The sequence below is a fragment of the Bacillus rossius genome, chromosome 1 (genome assembly GCF_032445375.1).
Source record: "Bacillus rossius redtenbacheri isolate Brsri chromosome 1, Brsri_v3, whole genome shotgun sequence".
NCBI classification, from domain to species: domain Eukaryota; kingdom Metazoa; phylum Arthropoda; class Insecta; order Phasmatodea; family Bacillidae; genus Bacillus; species Bacillus rossius.
The window spans coordinates 95279106-95293602 of NC_086330.1; the positions used below are offsets into that span (position 1 = coordinate 95279106).

The following is a 14497-nucleotide window of genomic DNA, read 5'->3' on the forward strand; positions in this document are numbered from 1 at the left end:
AATGGATGTAGGGTTTTTCCCATTCACTTGAAAATTTTAAAATAATTTTATTTTTGTTTCATTATTAAATTAACAGGACTCACACAAACCTGCACGCATATCCACCCTGTCATTACCAGCACAACTCATCTAGTGTGTCAGACAAACATTACAACAAACTTAAGTTCTGAATCTTACATCACAGTTACACACACAGTTACAAGTGACATGTAGAGAACTGCAATTTTCTCATTCAAGGACAAAAATGTTTTTAAAAAAAAATACTACAAATATGCATATTAATGATAAGAAAATATATTTTTAACATTTTAAATCCTTTTAAATATTCTTTTTTTAATAGAATGCATGCAGCCTCTTTAAAAAATCAAAATCAAATACACTAAATATTATATAGGTAAACAAAAATAAGTCAAAATAAAAAAAATTAAAAAAACCTCGATTGGAACAACAGTCGTTTGAATTATTAATATTATGTAATTTAACGATCGTCCACCGATTTTCAGCACAATCGGTACGGTTATTTAAAAGTAATGTTGAATATTCAAATATGTTTTTAACGAACAATGGTGTTTTACAGTTACACATACCGTATATACTAATGTATAGCGCGCCCTTTTTTCCCCTCAAGGAAAGGAAAAAAATCAAGGATGCGAGCTATACACAGGGAAAAAAAAGTTAGTGGGGGGGGGGGAAGGCAGGGAGGAGGAGTGGTAGTCGTTAACTGCCGTGATTGTTGACGTTTCTGGCCAGCCCCCACACATACGCACAAGCAACGCCTCTCTTTCACACGCACACACACACAGGCAGACACCAGCGCGGGCAAGCTGGCACATCATGGTCTCTTGTTTATTTTTAGACCTCCCCCCTCTACGGAAAGCCAGCCAGCGCAGCAGCTAGTAAAAAAAGAGAGAGAGAGAGAATGTTGTCACAAGTCCCCAGCCCACTTCCTTCGCTTTCTCGTCCCAGCAGCTACCTGTAAGTCATCCAGTCCTCCGCGCCAGCTTAGCAACGGGAGTGGTGGTGTTTAGTCCTGTCAACTGTCAAGTTACTTGATGGTCATAGTCCCGTTTCTGCCTGCCTCCCTCCCTCCCTTCTCCACGTACCAGTTGTGACGATACAGCGCTTCATTATCTTCCGTCTACACAGCAGAGTTTAGCTTGCTCGGTCGTTACAGATGGTACAGTATGCCACAAAGGTTTCGCTTTCAGGTGGAAGAGTATTTAAGTTAAGTATTTTCCTGACACATTACCACACATAAATTTAAATAATGATTTGTTTCATAAGTAATTACTTAACAGGTACCACAAAAGGATAGTAAAATTTATTTATAGGGAAATTTTTTTTTTCTTTGGAATTTGTTGCAAAAATCGTGGTGCGCGCTATACACGAGGGCGCGCTTTACATGAGTAAATACAGTAATAATTCAAATTACACCCGTGATCTTTTGCACAATGTTTTAAAAAATATTGTAACACATTATAAATAAGTTTGGTGTATTTGGGATGCGTATTTGTTATAAAATCGTATTATAAAAACGAAATAATATTATTCCCCTACCATGCTGCCATCTATGGTGACGGACGCGAACCGAATGAATCGCGATATCTATCCGCTATCGCGGGAACCAGGCACTCGTTAATACATATTTTCCTTTGTTTATCGCGAGGGGCGTTATTATTAATGAATTATAAATAAAATTTTGTGGCCGGGGCCACAATTGCATATCATTTTGAGCACTGGAAGACATAAAAACAAAAATATTCTCGACGGATTTTAAACTCTGGTTTTCATTGCTTATTACAACAACAATTTCGGCAATAAAGGTAAATTATTTTTGCATTTTAAAAATCTGATTACTAGTATAATTTAAAGTATTTATTCATTTATTATTTTAAAAAGTAGCATCTGTCGGCGAGTGCAGTAATAATAGGTTATGTTACAATTGACTAAAGAATTATGGTGATTCATATAATTATGATAGATATTTGATTACAGTTTATTTATATGAAAACTTGTTCATAATTATATTTAAACTTTATAGCTAAATGACAGTTTTTAAAATTAATTACAAGTCATCTAGACGTGAACTGTTTCGTCGACTGTTTATAAAGTGAAGAGAAAAGTTAATGTGGTTTTCATTGCTTATTACAACAACAATTTCGGCAATAAAGGTTAATTATTCTTGCATTTTAAAAATCTGATTACTAGTATCATTTCAAGTATTTAATCTTTTATTATTAAAATAAAAATAATTCAATTTTATTCATAAAAGTATGCAATCATTTCATCAATGTTTTGTTATGACGTCACGTTAAACTATCGTCAGTAAACCAACTTTACAGACAACGTATTTTTTTTTTTGTTCTCCTAAAGACCACCAATACTATAAACTAATGGGCTTCTAATTCCACACTCTCTGCTCTCGGAATATCCATAAAAGGAAATTAACTTACATACACGTTTGAAAATGCTTCTGACAATACCTCTTTGGATATTTCCAGGTGCTTCATGGCGAAGTAAAGTGCTTTCTCGTGGTTGCCCATGGCAGAGTGTGCGTTCCCCAGGCTCCAGCACGCTCGCCCTGGAAACAGACATGGCGCAGATCACCGTCACTGTTCCTCCACTGCATCTCTACATGTCACAACTCACGTCTGCCGGGCGTAATGAAATCAACAGGGTTGTAACTGCATCTAAATAAATCTCAACCTCACACTAAACATGATTCCATTATGGCCTTTAAAAAAATTGGGGGAAAAATTTTTTCTTCATCTTAGAAAACACATTGACACTGCATGAAAAACTAGGACAGTACAAAATTAAATTTTAATATTTGGACCTTATTTCAGGTAATTATGACTGTTCGAAAACTACGCATTTCTGAAGGCTGCAAACTCAGCATGTCCCAACATGGCTGCTATGGTGATGTTATCCGCTGGTACAAGACAATCAGTGATTAGCTGGCGGCTCGAAGCAACATATTTGCCTGTGTGTTCGGCAATGTGCCTGATAATGAATGAAGTTTTAGTACCCATGTATGCATGTTCGACCATGGTAAGTTTTGCCAATCCTCTACTACATGGCAGCATGCTCACGCATCATTAAGTTTGCCTAGATACAAGATAGGGAAAATTCTTGATGAAATAAAAACTGATCATGTTTCTTAATTTTGAGAATACTTAAACCACACTTGTAAAGAATTAGTTGGACTAATGAAAGTATGCATACTTTTCTTGTATTGCATACCAACTAAATACTGATGCACACACGCAAACAAACACGTGCAAACAAAAACACACACAAACAAAAACACACATACACACAAAAATATATTCTTGTCTTTAAATTACATTATGAACTTGACAACTACAAACATGCTATGTCCAATCATGAACTTTAGTTTGTACACCGTTTTTAAGTCTATAAATGTCTCAAAACACATTTCCTCACTCTCGCCATCGTTACAACAGTTTATAGCAAACTCTTGATTGTTAAAAATGTTAAGATACAATTTCAAGATGTTCCCTTTTTCACAAATACAGTTCCACCTAAAAACCAAAAGACATAGATTTAGATATTGACATAGTTTGCTATCAACCGATAAAAATAAATAATGGAAAAGATACGTGCCTACATTTCATTGTTTGTGCCCCTTACATTTTTTTAAAATTCCAATCTTCAAAAAGTTCTATTTTTCTCATCTGGAACATTGTCAAAACCAAAGATACAAAACTGTAGAATACAGTATAACCCCCATTTAACGAAGTGCTTTGGTTACCGAAAATGTTTACTCTAAATCGATGTTTCGTTAAATCCGATTTACCGATTTTCAATGACCCCCGCACTCATAATCGCGTCCCTACGTTTCCATATCGTAGACAGGGTCGACGCCGATATCTTGTCCTGCCGTGCTATCTCAGACTTTGTCAACTTCCCATCTTAAACGTTTTTGATCTCGCTCGTACGGCCCTAAAATACAGTCGCAACCTGCAGCGTTTATAACAAATACGAGCTACATACACATTGCATCACAGTAAAAAATTTAAAAAAAAATGGCCGCAAATTGATGGAAATTTACCGTCCATAGAGCACCGTACGCGGAGAAAGGTAATTACGTAATTGTACTCGGTCAGCTGTTGTTACGGCGCGGCGTAGCCGCCGGCTGGCTCTCTCTGTTCGCTGAGCTGCGCATGCGCAGTATAACTCACTCAACGCTCCGCCCAGACTCGTGACCTTCCATCAGCAGCCAGCCAATAGATGCGAGCTTAGCGGAAAAAAATAAAAGCTCCACTGCCCGTGTCCCAGTTTTGTCCAGTTCTAATACCAGTAACATAAATGAATCGTCAAGAAAATGTAACAAAGCCGATATCCAAAAACAGTAAATAAAGTCATGTACCAATAAAAAAGCTCAGCAGGTTGTCAACAGGCAGTGTAGTCAATTCCAATCGCAATCTGTAGTCAAAATCCAAGAAGAAAAGCAAAAAATCGAAGTCAGAACAGCACTTATAAAAATGTATTCCAAAAACAAAACACAACGCGCAAAGCTCTTACTGAGAATAATGATAATGGCGTATTGGTGTGGCGTGGTCACAAGTTGAAAAAACCTGGAGGATGGGAAAGGGAATATTTGAAAACGTGTAATTATTAGCTAGCACTGTTACTATGCGGGCGTGATTGGAAGATAACGTGGTGAGTCAAGCCAGTGTAAGGGAGGGGGAGGGGGATGCGGACAAAGAAACCCTTCATGGCGTCATGTGTCGCGGACAGTCTATCTATCCAGGCGCGCGCAATGGCATGCACCTACGCAATTGAGTTACAGCGCCCGGAGTTTTTAAGCAATTTGAACTTTTTTTTTTTTTTTTCGTGTTTGGACAGATGATGCAAAGGCACATATTAATATATAGTACCTCGATTCTATTACTGACACTACAGAGTGCATTTTTTAATAAGTTTCCGTTACAATTTACTTTCATTTTTTGGAAATCTATATTATTATTTTAATAAATTGGTGTTTTTTGATGGTTCCTGAAAACCTTTACGTTAAATCGCTGTTTTCGTTAAATCCGTGTTCGCAAAATCGGGGTTCTACTGTAATAGATGGATGTTGTTGGATGGTGGTTTCTCCTGCCTACAGCACCCATCAACTTACATTTTGAATTAAATGTACCTACAGTAAAATCACATTGTTATGACCCCATTTATTACAACCACTTCTCTCTATTTTTGAAGAACCAAGAAAAATTTGTGTTAAAAATTAAATACTTGAAGGAAATCTGCCGAAAATTAATAGGAAACACATTGCGTTGCATTTCTCTCGACGAGCACTGTACTGAATGTGGCACAGTAGACAGTGTGTCCCCGTGTCTGTTCCTCCAAAAAAGAGTTCCATGGCACCAGCCTGTTTGCCCGCCGGCGGGTCGCTTGCTCTTGGACACGCTACCCTCACTGTTTACTTCTGTTATAACTAGACATCTGAAAATTTAATGGGTCGTGATAAACTCAAAAAATAGCTCAATTTGTAATGATTTAAGTTTGTTTTTTGTGTTTGTATGTGTGTGTGTGTGTGTGTGTGTGTAAGTGATGGTGCATTCATGCCTGTGTGTAAAACCACTAAATGATATGTTTCCAGGTATCGGATATAGAGCTGGGCCGATGCCGATCCCCGATCGTAATAATCGGCCGATTTTGTTAATTTTGCCTATCATTATGATCGGCAAAACGTAGCCGATTATTTGAGCCGATCATTGGTCTCCTACTGCAAACTTATAACATTGAATAATTACCTATATCTAACAAATTTCCATGTTTGTTTACGGTACTTTTCGGGAAGAAAATTCAATTATTCATCGAAAAATAATAGGATTTAATAATTTAAAACTAACCGCACACGAAAAAAATATACCAATAAAGTAAACAAATAGCGTATGTTTTATAAACATTGAACAGTTACATACCTAAGTATCAATTCCCACGTATATTTACGGTACTTTCGGTAAAATAATTTTCCATTATACTATTTGCAAAGGTATTTATCATTTACGAACCGAAAACTATGTATTTGTTTACCATTTACGGTTAATATTACCGCAATGGCGAATGGCGACTGTTGTTTAGGTTGGTTATGTGACGCCAGAGATTAGAGTGACGCGCGTCGCGCGACGAAAATCGTACAGATTAAGAGCGCTAGTAGTCTTGTGGTTAGTCTACCTCTTCGGGAATTCATCTATTTAGTTTTTTCTCGCTAAATATGGCCTATTGAAAGTTTTGTTTAGCGAAATTAATATTCTTACCCTGTTTAGCGGGAAATAGAGCTTCTTTTTCTTTTGTATAAAAACCTGGTTGATGAAGAGTTTTGTTCCCCATTTAGTGGTACAGTAGAACCTTGTTAATCCGTGACGCGCTAATTCGGGAATCGGATAATCCGGGACGATTTAAAAGTGCAGAAAAAAAAGAGAATCTAAAATTGTCAGATCTTAAAATTTACGTCACGCGGGCCGGTGGCCGGCAAACACTGCAAGCCATCGCGTGGGCCGTCAAACTCTGCTACGCTGTTTGTACCGACCCTTTGTGTCGCCCCCCTTTCAGCTGTCACATTTGTCACTCTTTAAACTTGAGGGGATGTCCTGACTTCTGCTTCCCGTCTCCCGTTTGTTTGAATGATGTTTCACGTGCTGCTGAGTTACTTTCCGCCCGCCAACGCACAGCAGGCGCCTGGCGAGTGACGTGTCTGGCTGGCATTCGGCTGGTCGAATGAAGGGAGGGGGGTGGGGGGCTACCCAATATTTATGTGTGCAAGGTCAGCACGATCTTATCTTTCTCTCTTCGGCTGTTGTAAATGACCGTGAACTAATGGCTAGGCAGTGCCGTATTTTTTTAAGCCGAGACACTAATTCGAAGACGACCCTTACCGTGAACGGATTATCCAGGTTTATTATTAGTATTATTTTTTTTACAGAATTTCAATTATCCGGGCATCGGCGGGTCCCAATTAACATGAATAATGGGGAGTTTACTATTTTTATCCATATGCTGCCAAGGCGCAGTAAGCCTCGGGAGATGTTACATCACATGACCATGGCCTTAACCCAGCTGCACGCTGGTGTCTAAGAAGCTTGACAAGACCTTCCGGGCTTATAATCACTAGTCCGTGAAATTCGGTAATCCGTGATTATCTTGGTCCCGACCATTACGAATTAACGAGGTTCTACTGTATTTCGCATTCACAAATTAACTTACAATCGGGAATTATTGAAAGTTTGTTGGCGGCACTGGGGGGAATAAAATTATCATCGCTGACGTCTACTGGCACACACGGATCACAGAATGACGGAGTTGTGATTAGGTTGAAGATTTGGTTTGACCTTATTACATTTTAACGCAGTTAATTGTGTGTACGTGTGTGTGGTGATTTATAAGTAATCATGTCAATGAAAAGTAGTTTTGTCTGGGAATATTTCACCGTTTATAGTGATCCGTCAAAAGCAACGTGTAATCAGAGGTACATGAAAGGCTCTAATCGGCTAAGAAGATCGGCAAGATCGGCAGCAGATGATCGGCATCGGCATGATCGGCAAAATAGGTGATCGGCCCAGCTCTAATCGGATATGTAAAATATTAATCATCAAAACCTGTACCAGAATTGGGTTTTTCCATCATTGGATCATCAATCTGGGTAGGGACAAGATTATCTGGTGAATTGTTATAAAGTCGAAATAACACGATATAACAACGAAACGAAAGTTAATACACCATAAAGCACTGAAAAGCAACAAAAAATCAGGAAATTAATCAGCAAATTTAATTAAAACTCAACCCAATGTAATTTTTTTATATAGGAATTCAAAAAAAGTAAATTATTTTTTATATTGCAACTGTTATTAGTAACTAATTTCTACATTACGACATTTGTACTCACTGATTTATTTGTAATATTACCCGTATTTTGGCATGCTTTTTACAAATTATTATACTGTATAAGTGCATCATGTAACAGTCAAAATGAAAAAAAAAAATGTTTTGGCGAAGTATCATTGAACATGTAGGTGTTTTATTTGTTGGAAATGGTGCTATCTTAATGAATGAACAGAGACCTAAAAAAAATTAAGGCAACAGAACTGAAATCTCTTGTTTTAAAAACGAAACCATAAAATCTTGCTGTCTCTCGCCATGGGGTAAGAGGGAGACACACCCTCGCCCACGCGGTCCATCAGCTGCTGGGCGATGATGAGGTGACGCAGGTGGTACTCCACCGAGGTGGTGTAGTCTCTCAGCAGGGTGTAGGTATTGCCGAGGCTGTAGCAGGCCTGGGCCTCCACGGCCCGGTCGCCCAGCTCCTGGGCCAGCACCAGTGTCCGCCTGCACACACCCACACCGTGCTCCGCCCTCACTACCATCCCCCGTCACAAAAACTAAATTGTTTACAAATGCAGGGTTGCTACAAGCTTCAAATTCCTAATTCCCTGATGTTTACAGCTTTCCCAGATCTGAATCGATAAGTTTCCCCTGACGTTCCATGCACAAATTATCCTGCAGCATACTTGGGATTGCTTTTTTTGGAGGGAAAGATGTACTATGTGCTTTCAAATGCGTCACCTTAGAAAAATTAACACCGTTTTAGATGGTAACACGTGTTTGTATACAATTGCTATATTTTCGCCTTAAGCTATACAGCTTAAAAATAACAGGGTTTCAGGAAAAGAAAAGTTAACATAATTTCATGATTAGTGAATATTTGAGCAGTTTTCAAGGTGCCTACACATTAAAAGAAATGGTATTTTAAGTTTAATTTTGCTGTAACAAGAAAAAATTTCAGAAATATTTTGTAATTTCTGAATTTACCAGGTATTTTCTGACCATTTTAATTTTCCTAATTTCTCCCTATTTTCCCTGCATTCTATACCAGTAGCAACCCTGAAATGTCAATGGCACATAACATTTTAAGAAAATTTTCTGTTTTTAAAAATACAGACCTAACAGCCATTCACATATAAAGGTAAAATGTGTCACCATAGTCATTAACTAGTTTGTGCACAAACATGCATTGTGGTGTAAGAAAACACTTCATTCGACAAAAATCGCATGCCACAATCAAGCGACATTTAATGCATTGGAAACAAGTTGAATTATGCAGTTAAACAGTTAATGATATTTGTAATGGTGAGCCAATTGAATCAATGACCTTTAAATTTAGTTTTTTTAAAGATTTGAGATTTTAAGTGGATTACTCTGTGCAGTCACGCTACGTCACTTGAGCGTCAGCCATCCTGCCTCTCTCCCTCCTCCCACTTCCCCTCTTTTCTTTAGGGCAGTGTTTGTTTCCCCTTCTGCAATGTGCGCAGGCGTGCTTGGTGCCGCTGATGCCTATATAAAGGTTGGAATTGCATTGCCATGGCCTGTTCTCCTTACTTTCATGCGGGTGATAACATAATTAATGTAGTTAGTTAGGGGTGAATCCATGTAAAAGTGAGCCTGAGGATAGAAAAATAAAAAGATAAAATAGATAAAATATTAAATATTACATTCTTATCTTATCATTTATGATTCATGTTATGTGCCTAAACAAATAATTTTACTTTTAAATTAAATTTGATTGTAATTTTTAATGCTTGTATGTTTGCATTCATTGTTTAAGTAGTGTCACACCTTTTTAGGGTGTTTAGGCAACAGTGATATTTGCTACAATGTTTACATCATTCAGCTGAACTATTTACAAATTGAACCAACAAGTCTACTCTCATTGAAACTGGCAAAAACTTTTGATAGAGGTAAGTGGTATCTATAATATTATTGGCATAATAGTTTAATGTTGTCTTGTCACACCCGTGACAGAAAAAGGCACAAAAGTAAATTTTCTCTCATCTCAGTAGAAGTAGTTAAATCTGCTCTTCTAAAAGTGAGGTTATGTAGTTGAGAATTATACCTATCCTAAAAGATCCAATTTTTTAAAACTTATATATTTTTTTAAAAATTTGCTTCTTTTTATGTCACACCCGTGACTACTTTATGACACCACTACATAAAAACATTGATTCAGCTTTCTTAACACAAGAAATTGCATACATTTTGTAAGACAATTTTGTAGGAAGCCTTTAAAATGTTAAGACTTGCTGTTTATACAGTAATTTGTCTTTCAATGATTTGGGAATTAAGTAAATGTTGATTGTCACACCCATGACAGAAAAGATATATACAAATAATTTTTTGTCTTATTTGAGCAGGATGTTGTAAAAATTGCACATGTCAGATGGAGGTTATGCACTTGACTGTTATATCATAAAATAACAACATATAACTTAATTAGGAGTACGTCTGTAGATCACCAAAATGTCGCTGTTTGTTTTTCAGATAAAATGAGTTCACCAGATTGAATGAGAAAGCTCCGTGAGAAGCTTAAGAAGGACATAGAAAGGAGAGAAATACACTTGCAAAAGGAACGGGAAAAGGACAAGAAAAGGAGAGTGCGAAAAAACTGATGTCCAAGCAGAAGTTAAAATTAAAGTGTTTACAGGATGCAGAAAGGCAAAAACGATGTAGGCAAAGCAAAAAGGAAAAAAGTGGAATAAATGTCAAACCAAACCAAGGCTCATATCGCTGCCCACAATCTCTCGGCAAGGCAGTAAATCGAATAAAAAAAAGTATTACCACACAGCCCAGGGAAAAAAATGGCCGATATAAGAAAGTTAGTACATGACACACCGGAAGTTGCAAAACATTTACTAGAAGAGAAAAGTGAGCAAAAGAGATCCACTTCTTGGGATGAAATGTGTCAACGTACTGTCAAACAGTTTTATTGTCGTGACGATGTGAGCCGCCAGGCACCAGGCATCAAAGATGCCATATCAATCAAAGATTCTAAAATGGATGTGCGTTATTCTGTACAGAAGAGACACATGATAATGACTGTTAAGGAAGCATTTATCTTGTTCCGAATAGTGTCCTGAAATAAAAATAAAGCGATCAAAGTTCCATGAACTTCGCCCCAAACATGTTCTTTTGTCTTCGCAAATGCCTCACAGAGTTTGCATTTGCAGATATCACTCTAACATCAGTTATCTTGTTGAATCCATCAATAAGAAAGTTAAAACCTTTCCAGGTAATATAAATGAACTGATAAAAAACTCATGTTGTAATTTATTGAATGAGCAATGTGCAACTGGTTTATGTGAGGTCTGTGCTAATGGAATCTTTCTTCCCCATGACTGTGATGTTAATTCAACCATTATTTGGAAAAAATGGAGTGAATTAGACAATCGACCAAAGCTTGTAGACATCAAAGGTCCTTTACAGAATGCTGTTAAGGAGTTGAATGCACAACTGCCGACATTTAAGGTACATGCTTACGTTAAGAAGGTTCAGGCTAAGTCATTTGAGAAATGCAAGTTAAATGCTCAAGACAACCACGTTGTTATACAAGTTGACTTTGCTGAGAATTACCTTGCTACCTCACAAGATGAAATCCAAAGTGCACATTGGGCTCATTCACAAGTAACCTTATTTACCTGCTGTGCCTGGATAAAGAATGAGACACGTTCAATCGTAATTGTCAGTGATGAATTGACCCATGACAAATGCTCTGTGTGGGTATATCTAAGGGAAATTTTTGCTCTGTTAAAGAAACAGTTTCCACAAATAAAAAAAGTAACTATTTTTTCTGATGGGTGTGCAGCTCAGTTTAAAAATAAATATACACTCTCCAATCTTTGCTTCATGAAACCTGATTTTGACATGGAGGGTGAGTGGGTATTCTTTGCCACATCCCATGGGAAGGGGGCTGTTGATGGAATTGGTGGCTGTGTGAAGAGACTGGTTTGGAATGCAGTAAAGGCAAGAAAATGTATAGTGAACTCTGTAGATTTTTTTGAATGTATGAAAACTGTTGTCAAAACTGTAAACACTGTTTATATGACGTCACAGACAATTGCAGAGAAGTCATCCAAGATGTGGAAACAAGATGGAACTCCAAGTTTCTAATGCTAAAAAGACTTCTAGTTTTGAAAGAAGCAATTGCAGCAGAACTTGCATCAGACCCTAACTGTAGCATCGACAGTTTATCAGCTAGTGAATGGAAGCTCATTGGTGGGGTGGTTGAAGTGTTGGAACCAATTGCTCAGGCAACTGAAGAAACAAGTTCCGAACGCTATCCAACATTGGGCCTGGTAATACCACCTTGCAGGGAATGAATTATGTGTTACGAAACCATATACAACACAAGCCTGGAAGTGTCTTTGCACAAAATTTGTGCAAAGCTCTGAAGTCAAGATTTCCCTTGGTAGAGCAAGACAAACTGTACCTTATGGCTACTGCTGTCGATCCAAGATTTAAGCTGGAAGCGATGCCTGAGGAAAGTAAAGTACTAGCCAAACAATTTCTACAAGAAGAGTTAAGAAAACTGAGAAATAAGGTAAAAACATTGTCTGAACAAGATTCGCAGGTAATGACACACGACGAGAATGTTACCAGCACACAAACAAAAACGTGCACAAAGTCCGTATGGGGATGGTTGGAATCCATTCCAATCAAGAAATAAGAAGTGACTGCCGACACTGAAGTAGAAGATCACGTTGAAAAGTTTATAATCATACCTAGGATTCCCAGATCAGCAAACCCTCTACAGTGGTGGAAAGAAAATTCTCAACTATTTCCTTTACTCTCTGAAGTAGCGCAGCATTTTTTGGCTATACCAACTACACAAGTCAGCAGTGAATGAGTATTTTCAACAGGAGGAAATGTCGTCAGCAGCAGACGAGAAGTATTACTTTCCAGCCATGTTGAAGAATTGATTTTCCATTCTTGAGAATTTGAAGAAGAAGAAGAAGAAAAAAAGGGTAGTGCACTCTAGTGAACTGAAGCATGTGAACTGTATTAATAAATCTGAACCTATAGTCCATGAAAGATATTTTTCTTGAATTCAAAATGTGTTCTTGAAGAGTTTTCAAAATAATCTTAGTTTCTCATTGAAGTAGAAAGTAATTGTTTTCTATTAAGAGTTTTTGTTAATGTGAAGACAATGGAAATGCTCTATTGTCTATTTATAATGTTTGTTAATTTTAAATATTTTTAAACCTTTAGAACTGCTCTTTTAGACTGTATTAAGATAATCAACAATCTCATTACTACTGATTTTGGAGTGGTGAATAACATTATATAAAAAAATTTGAGAAAATTGTTAAACCATTATTTTTTAACATTGTTAGTTTGTTTAGTTTATTTTTAAAATACATTAAAAAATTTCTTAATCTACATTAAAGAATAACATATGGTTGGTTACTGTAGTACTAGTATAACATTTCTTTCCTATAAAGTCTTGTGAAAAACAAATACATAAATGATTTAGCAGTTAAAACTGTCCCAAAAATTTTACATCATAATTTGTTAATTTATAGTATTTTTCAGTGTGGTAACATATAAAAAATATATATATTACAACTATTCGACTTCGAAACTATTCACATTCTATTCAAAAAATTTACTATTTGATTCAAAAATATTCGACCATCAAAATCCACTATTCGCACATCCCTAATAAATTATGTTTTGTAAAATGTTACAGCATATTCTGGGTAGTAAAACTGTAACACTTTAGAAGGTTTCAAAAGAAAGAAAGACATCGGCGCAAAACACTGTCGCAGGCAAGTTATTTTTCACTCCTCTAGTTAGTGTGTTGTTGGAAAAACCCATCACTTGGGGGGTATGACTGCACAGCAATAGACTTGATATTTTACTGGGGGCTACCTCGTCAGCTAATCAGAGCGAGCCTCGAGGTGGTGTGATGTGTCTTCCCAGACTTTCAGAAACATTTTTTCAGTATTTTTCCCTATATACAAATTATTTTATCATAAAACCGCAGCATACAAATACACTACTCGGTGGAGTTATTACAGAACAGTATTTATAAAATAAATACAATAACACCAAAATCTTCCATTTTATAAACAAAACTGGACTAAAAATAAAACCATAAAATCTTGTCTGTAAGTTTGGGATAATGTTGACCGTAAAAAGAACTTGAATTTACAATGCTCTTAAAGATACTATGCTCTCAAATGTTTGGGCACCTTATTTGTAAGACAACTTTGAATGTGAAATGATCCCCATTGCATTAAGTACAATGCAAACCAGTCTTAAAGCCCAAATAACACTAGTAGGATGGATGTTGTTGGGTAGTGTTTCCCCCCCAAGCTACAACCAAGCCATAGTAATGGTCAGGTAGATAATGGTCAGGCATCCTCACCATTATACAAAATGATGGTTTGCTATAAAAGTCATAATAACACTCCTGCTGCTACTCACTTGTAATGTTCTGCTGCAGACTCAAACTCTCCCAAGAAGATGTGTGAGTTACCAAGGTTGCTGTTGGCACGGCGCTCCGCTGCTTTGTCCCCAAATTCACGGGCAATTTTCAACCTCTGCAAGTACACACAGAAGTGTAACCATCTTACCCATTACCATTCCAAGTAACTAACTATTCCACTCACAATATTTTTGTATATTGGAACGTTTT

The 14497-nt window shown here is 37.0% G+C and overlaps 1 protein-coding gene across 2 annotated transcripts in view; it reads right to left on the bottom strand.

Annotated features, from left to right (window-relative positions):
• Positions 1–14497, bottom strand: part of LOC134540278 (G-protein-signaling modulator 2) — an 86234-nt gene that overhangs the window by 44815 nt on the left and 26922 nt on the right. For both annotated transcript variants that reach the window (XM_063382947.1, XM_063382939.1), the window contains exons 6-8: positions 14287–14402; positions 8186–8352; positions 2484–2581 (exon numbers count right to left, since the gene is read on the bottom strand). In XM_063382947.1, coding sequence (XP_063239017.1) covers positions 2484–2581; positions 8186–8352; positions 14287–14402 — 381 coding nt within the window. The remainder of the gene's footprint in view (positions 1–2483; positions 2582–8185; positions 8353–14286; positions 14403–14497) is intronic.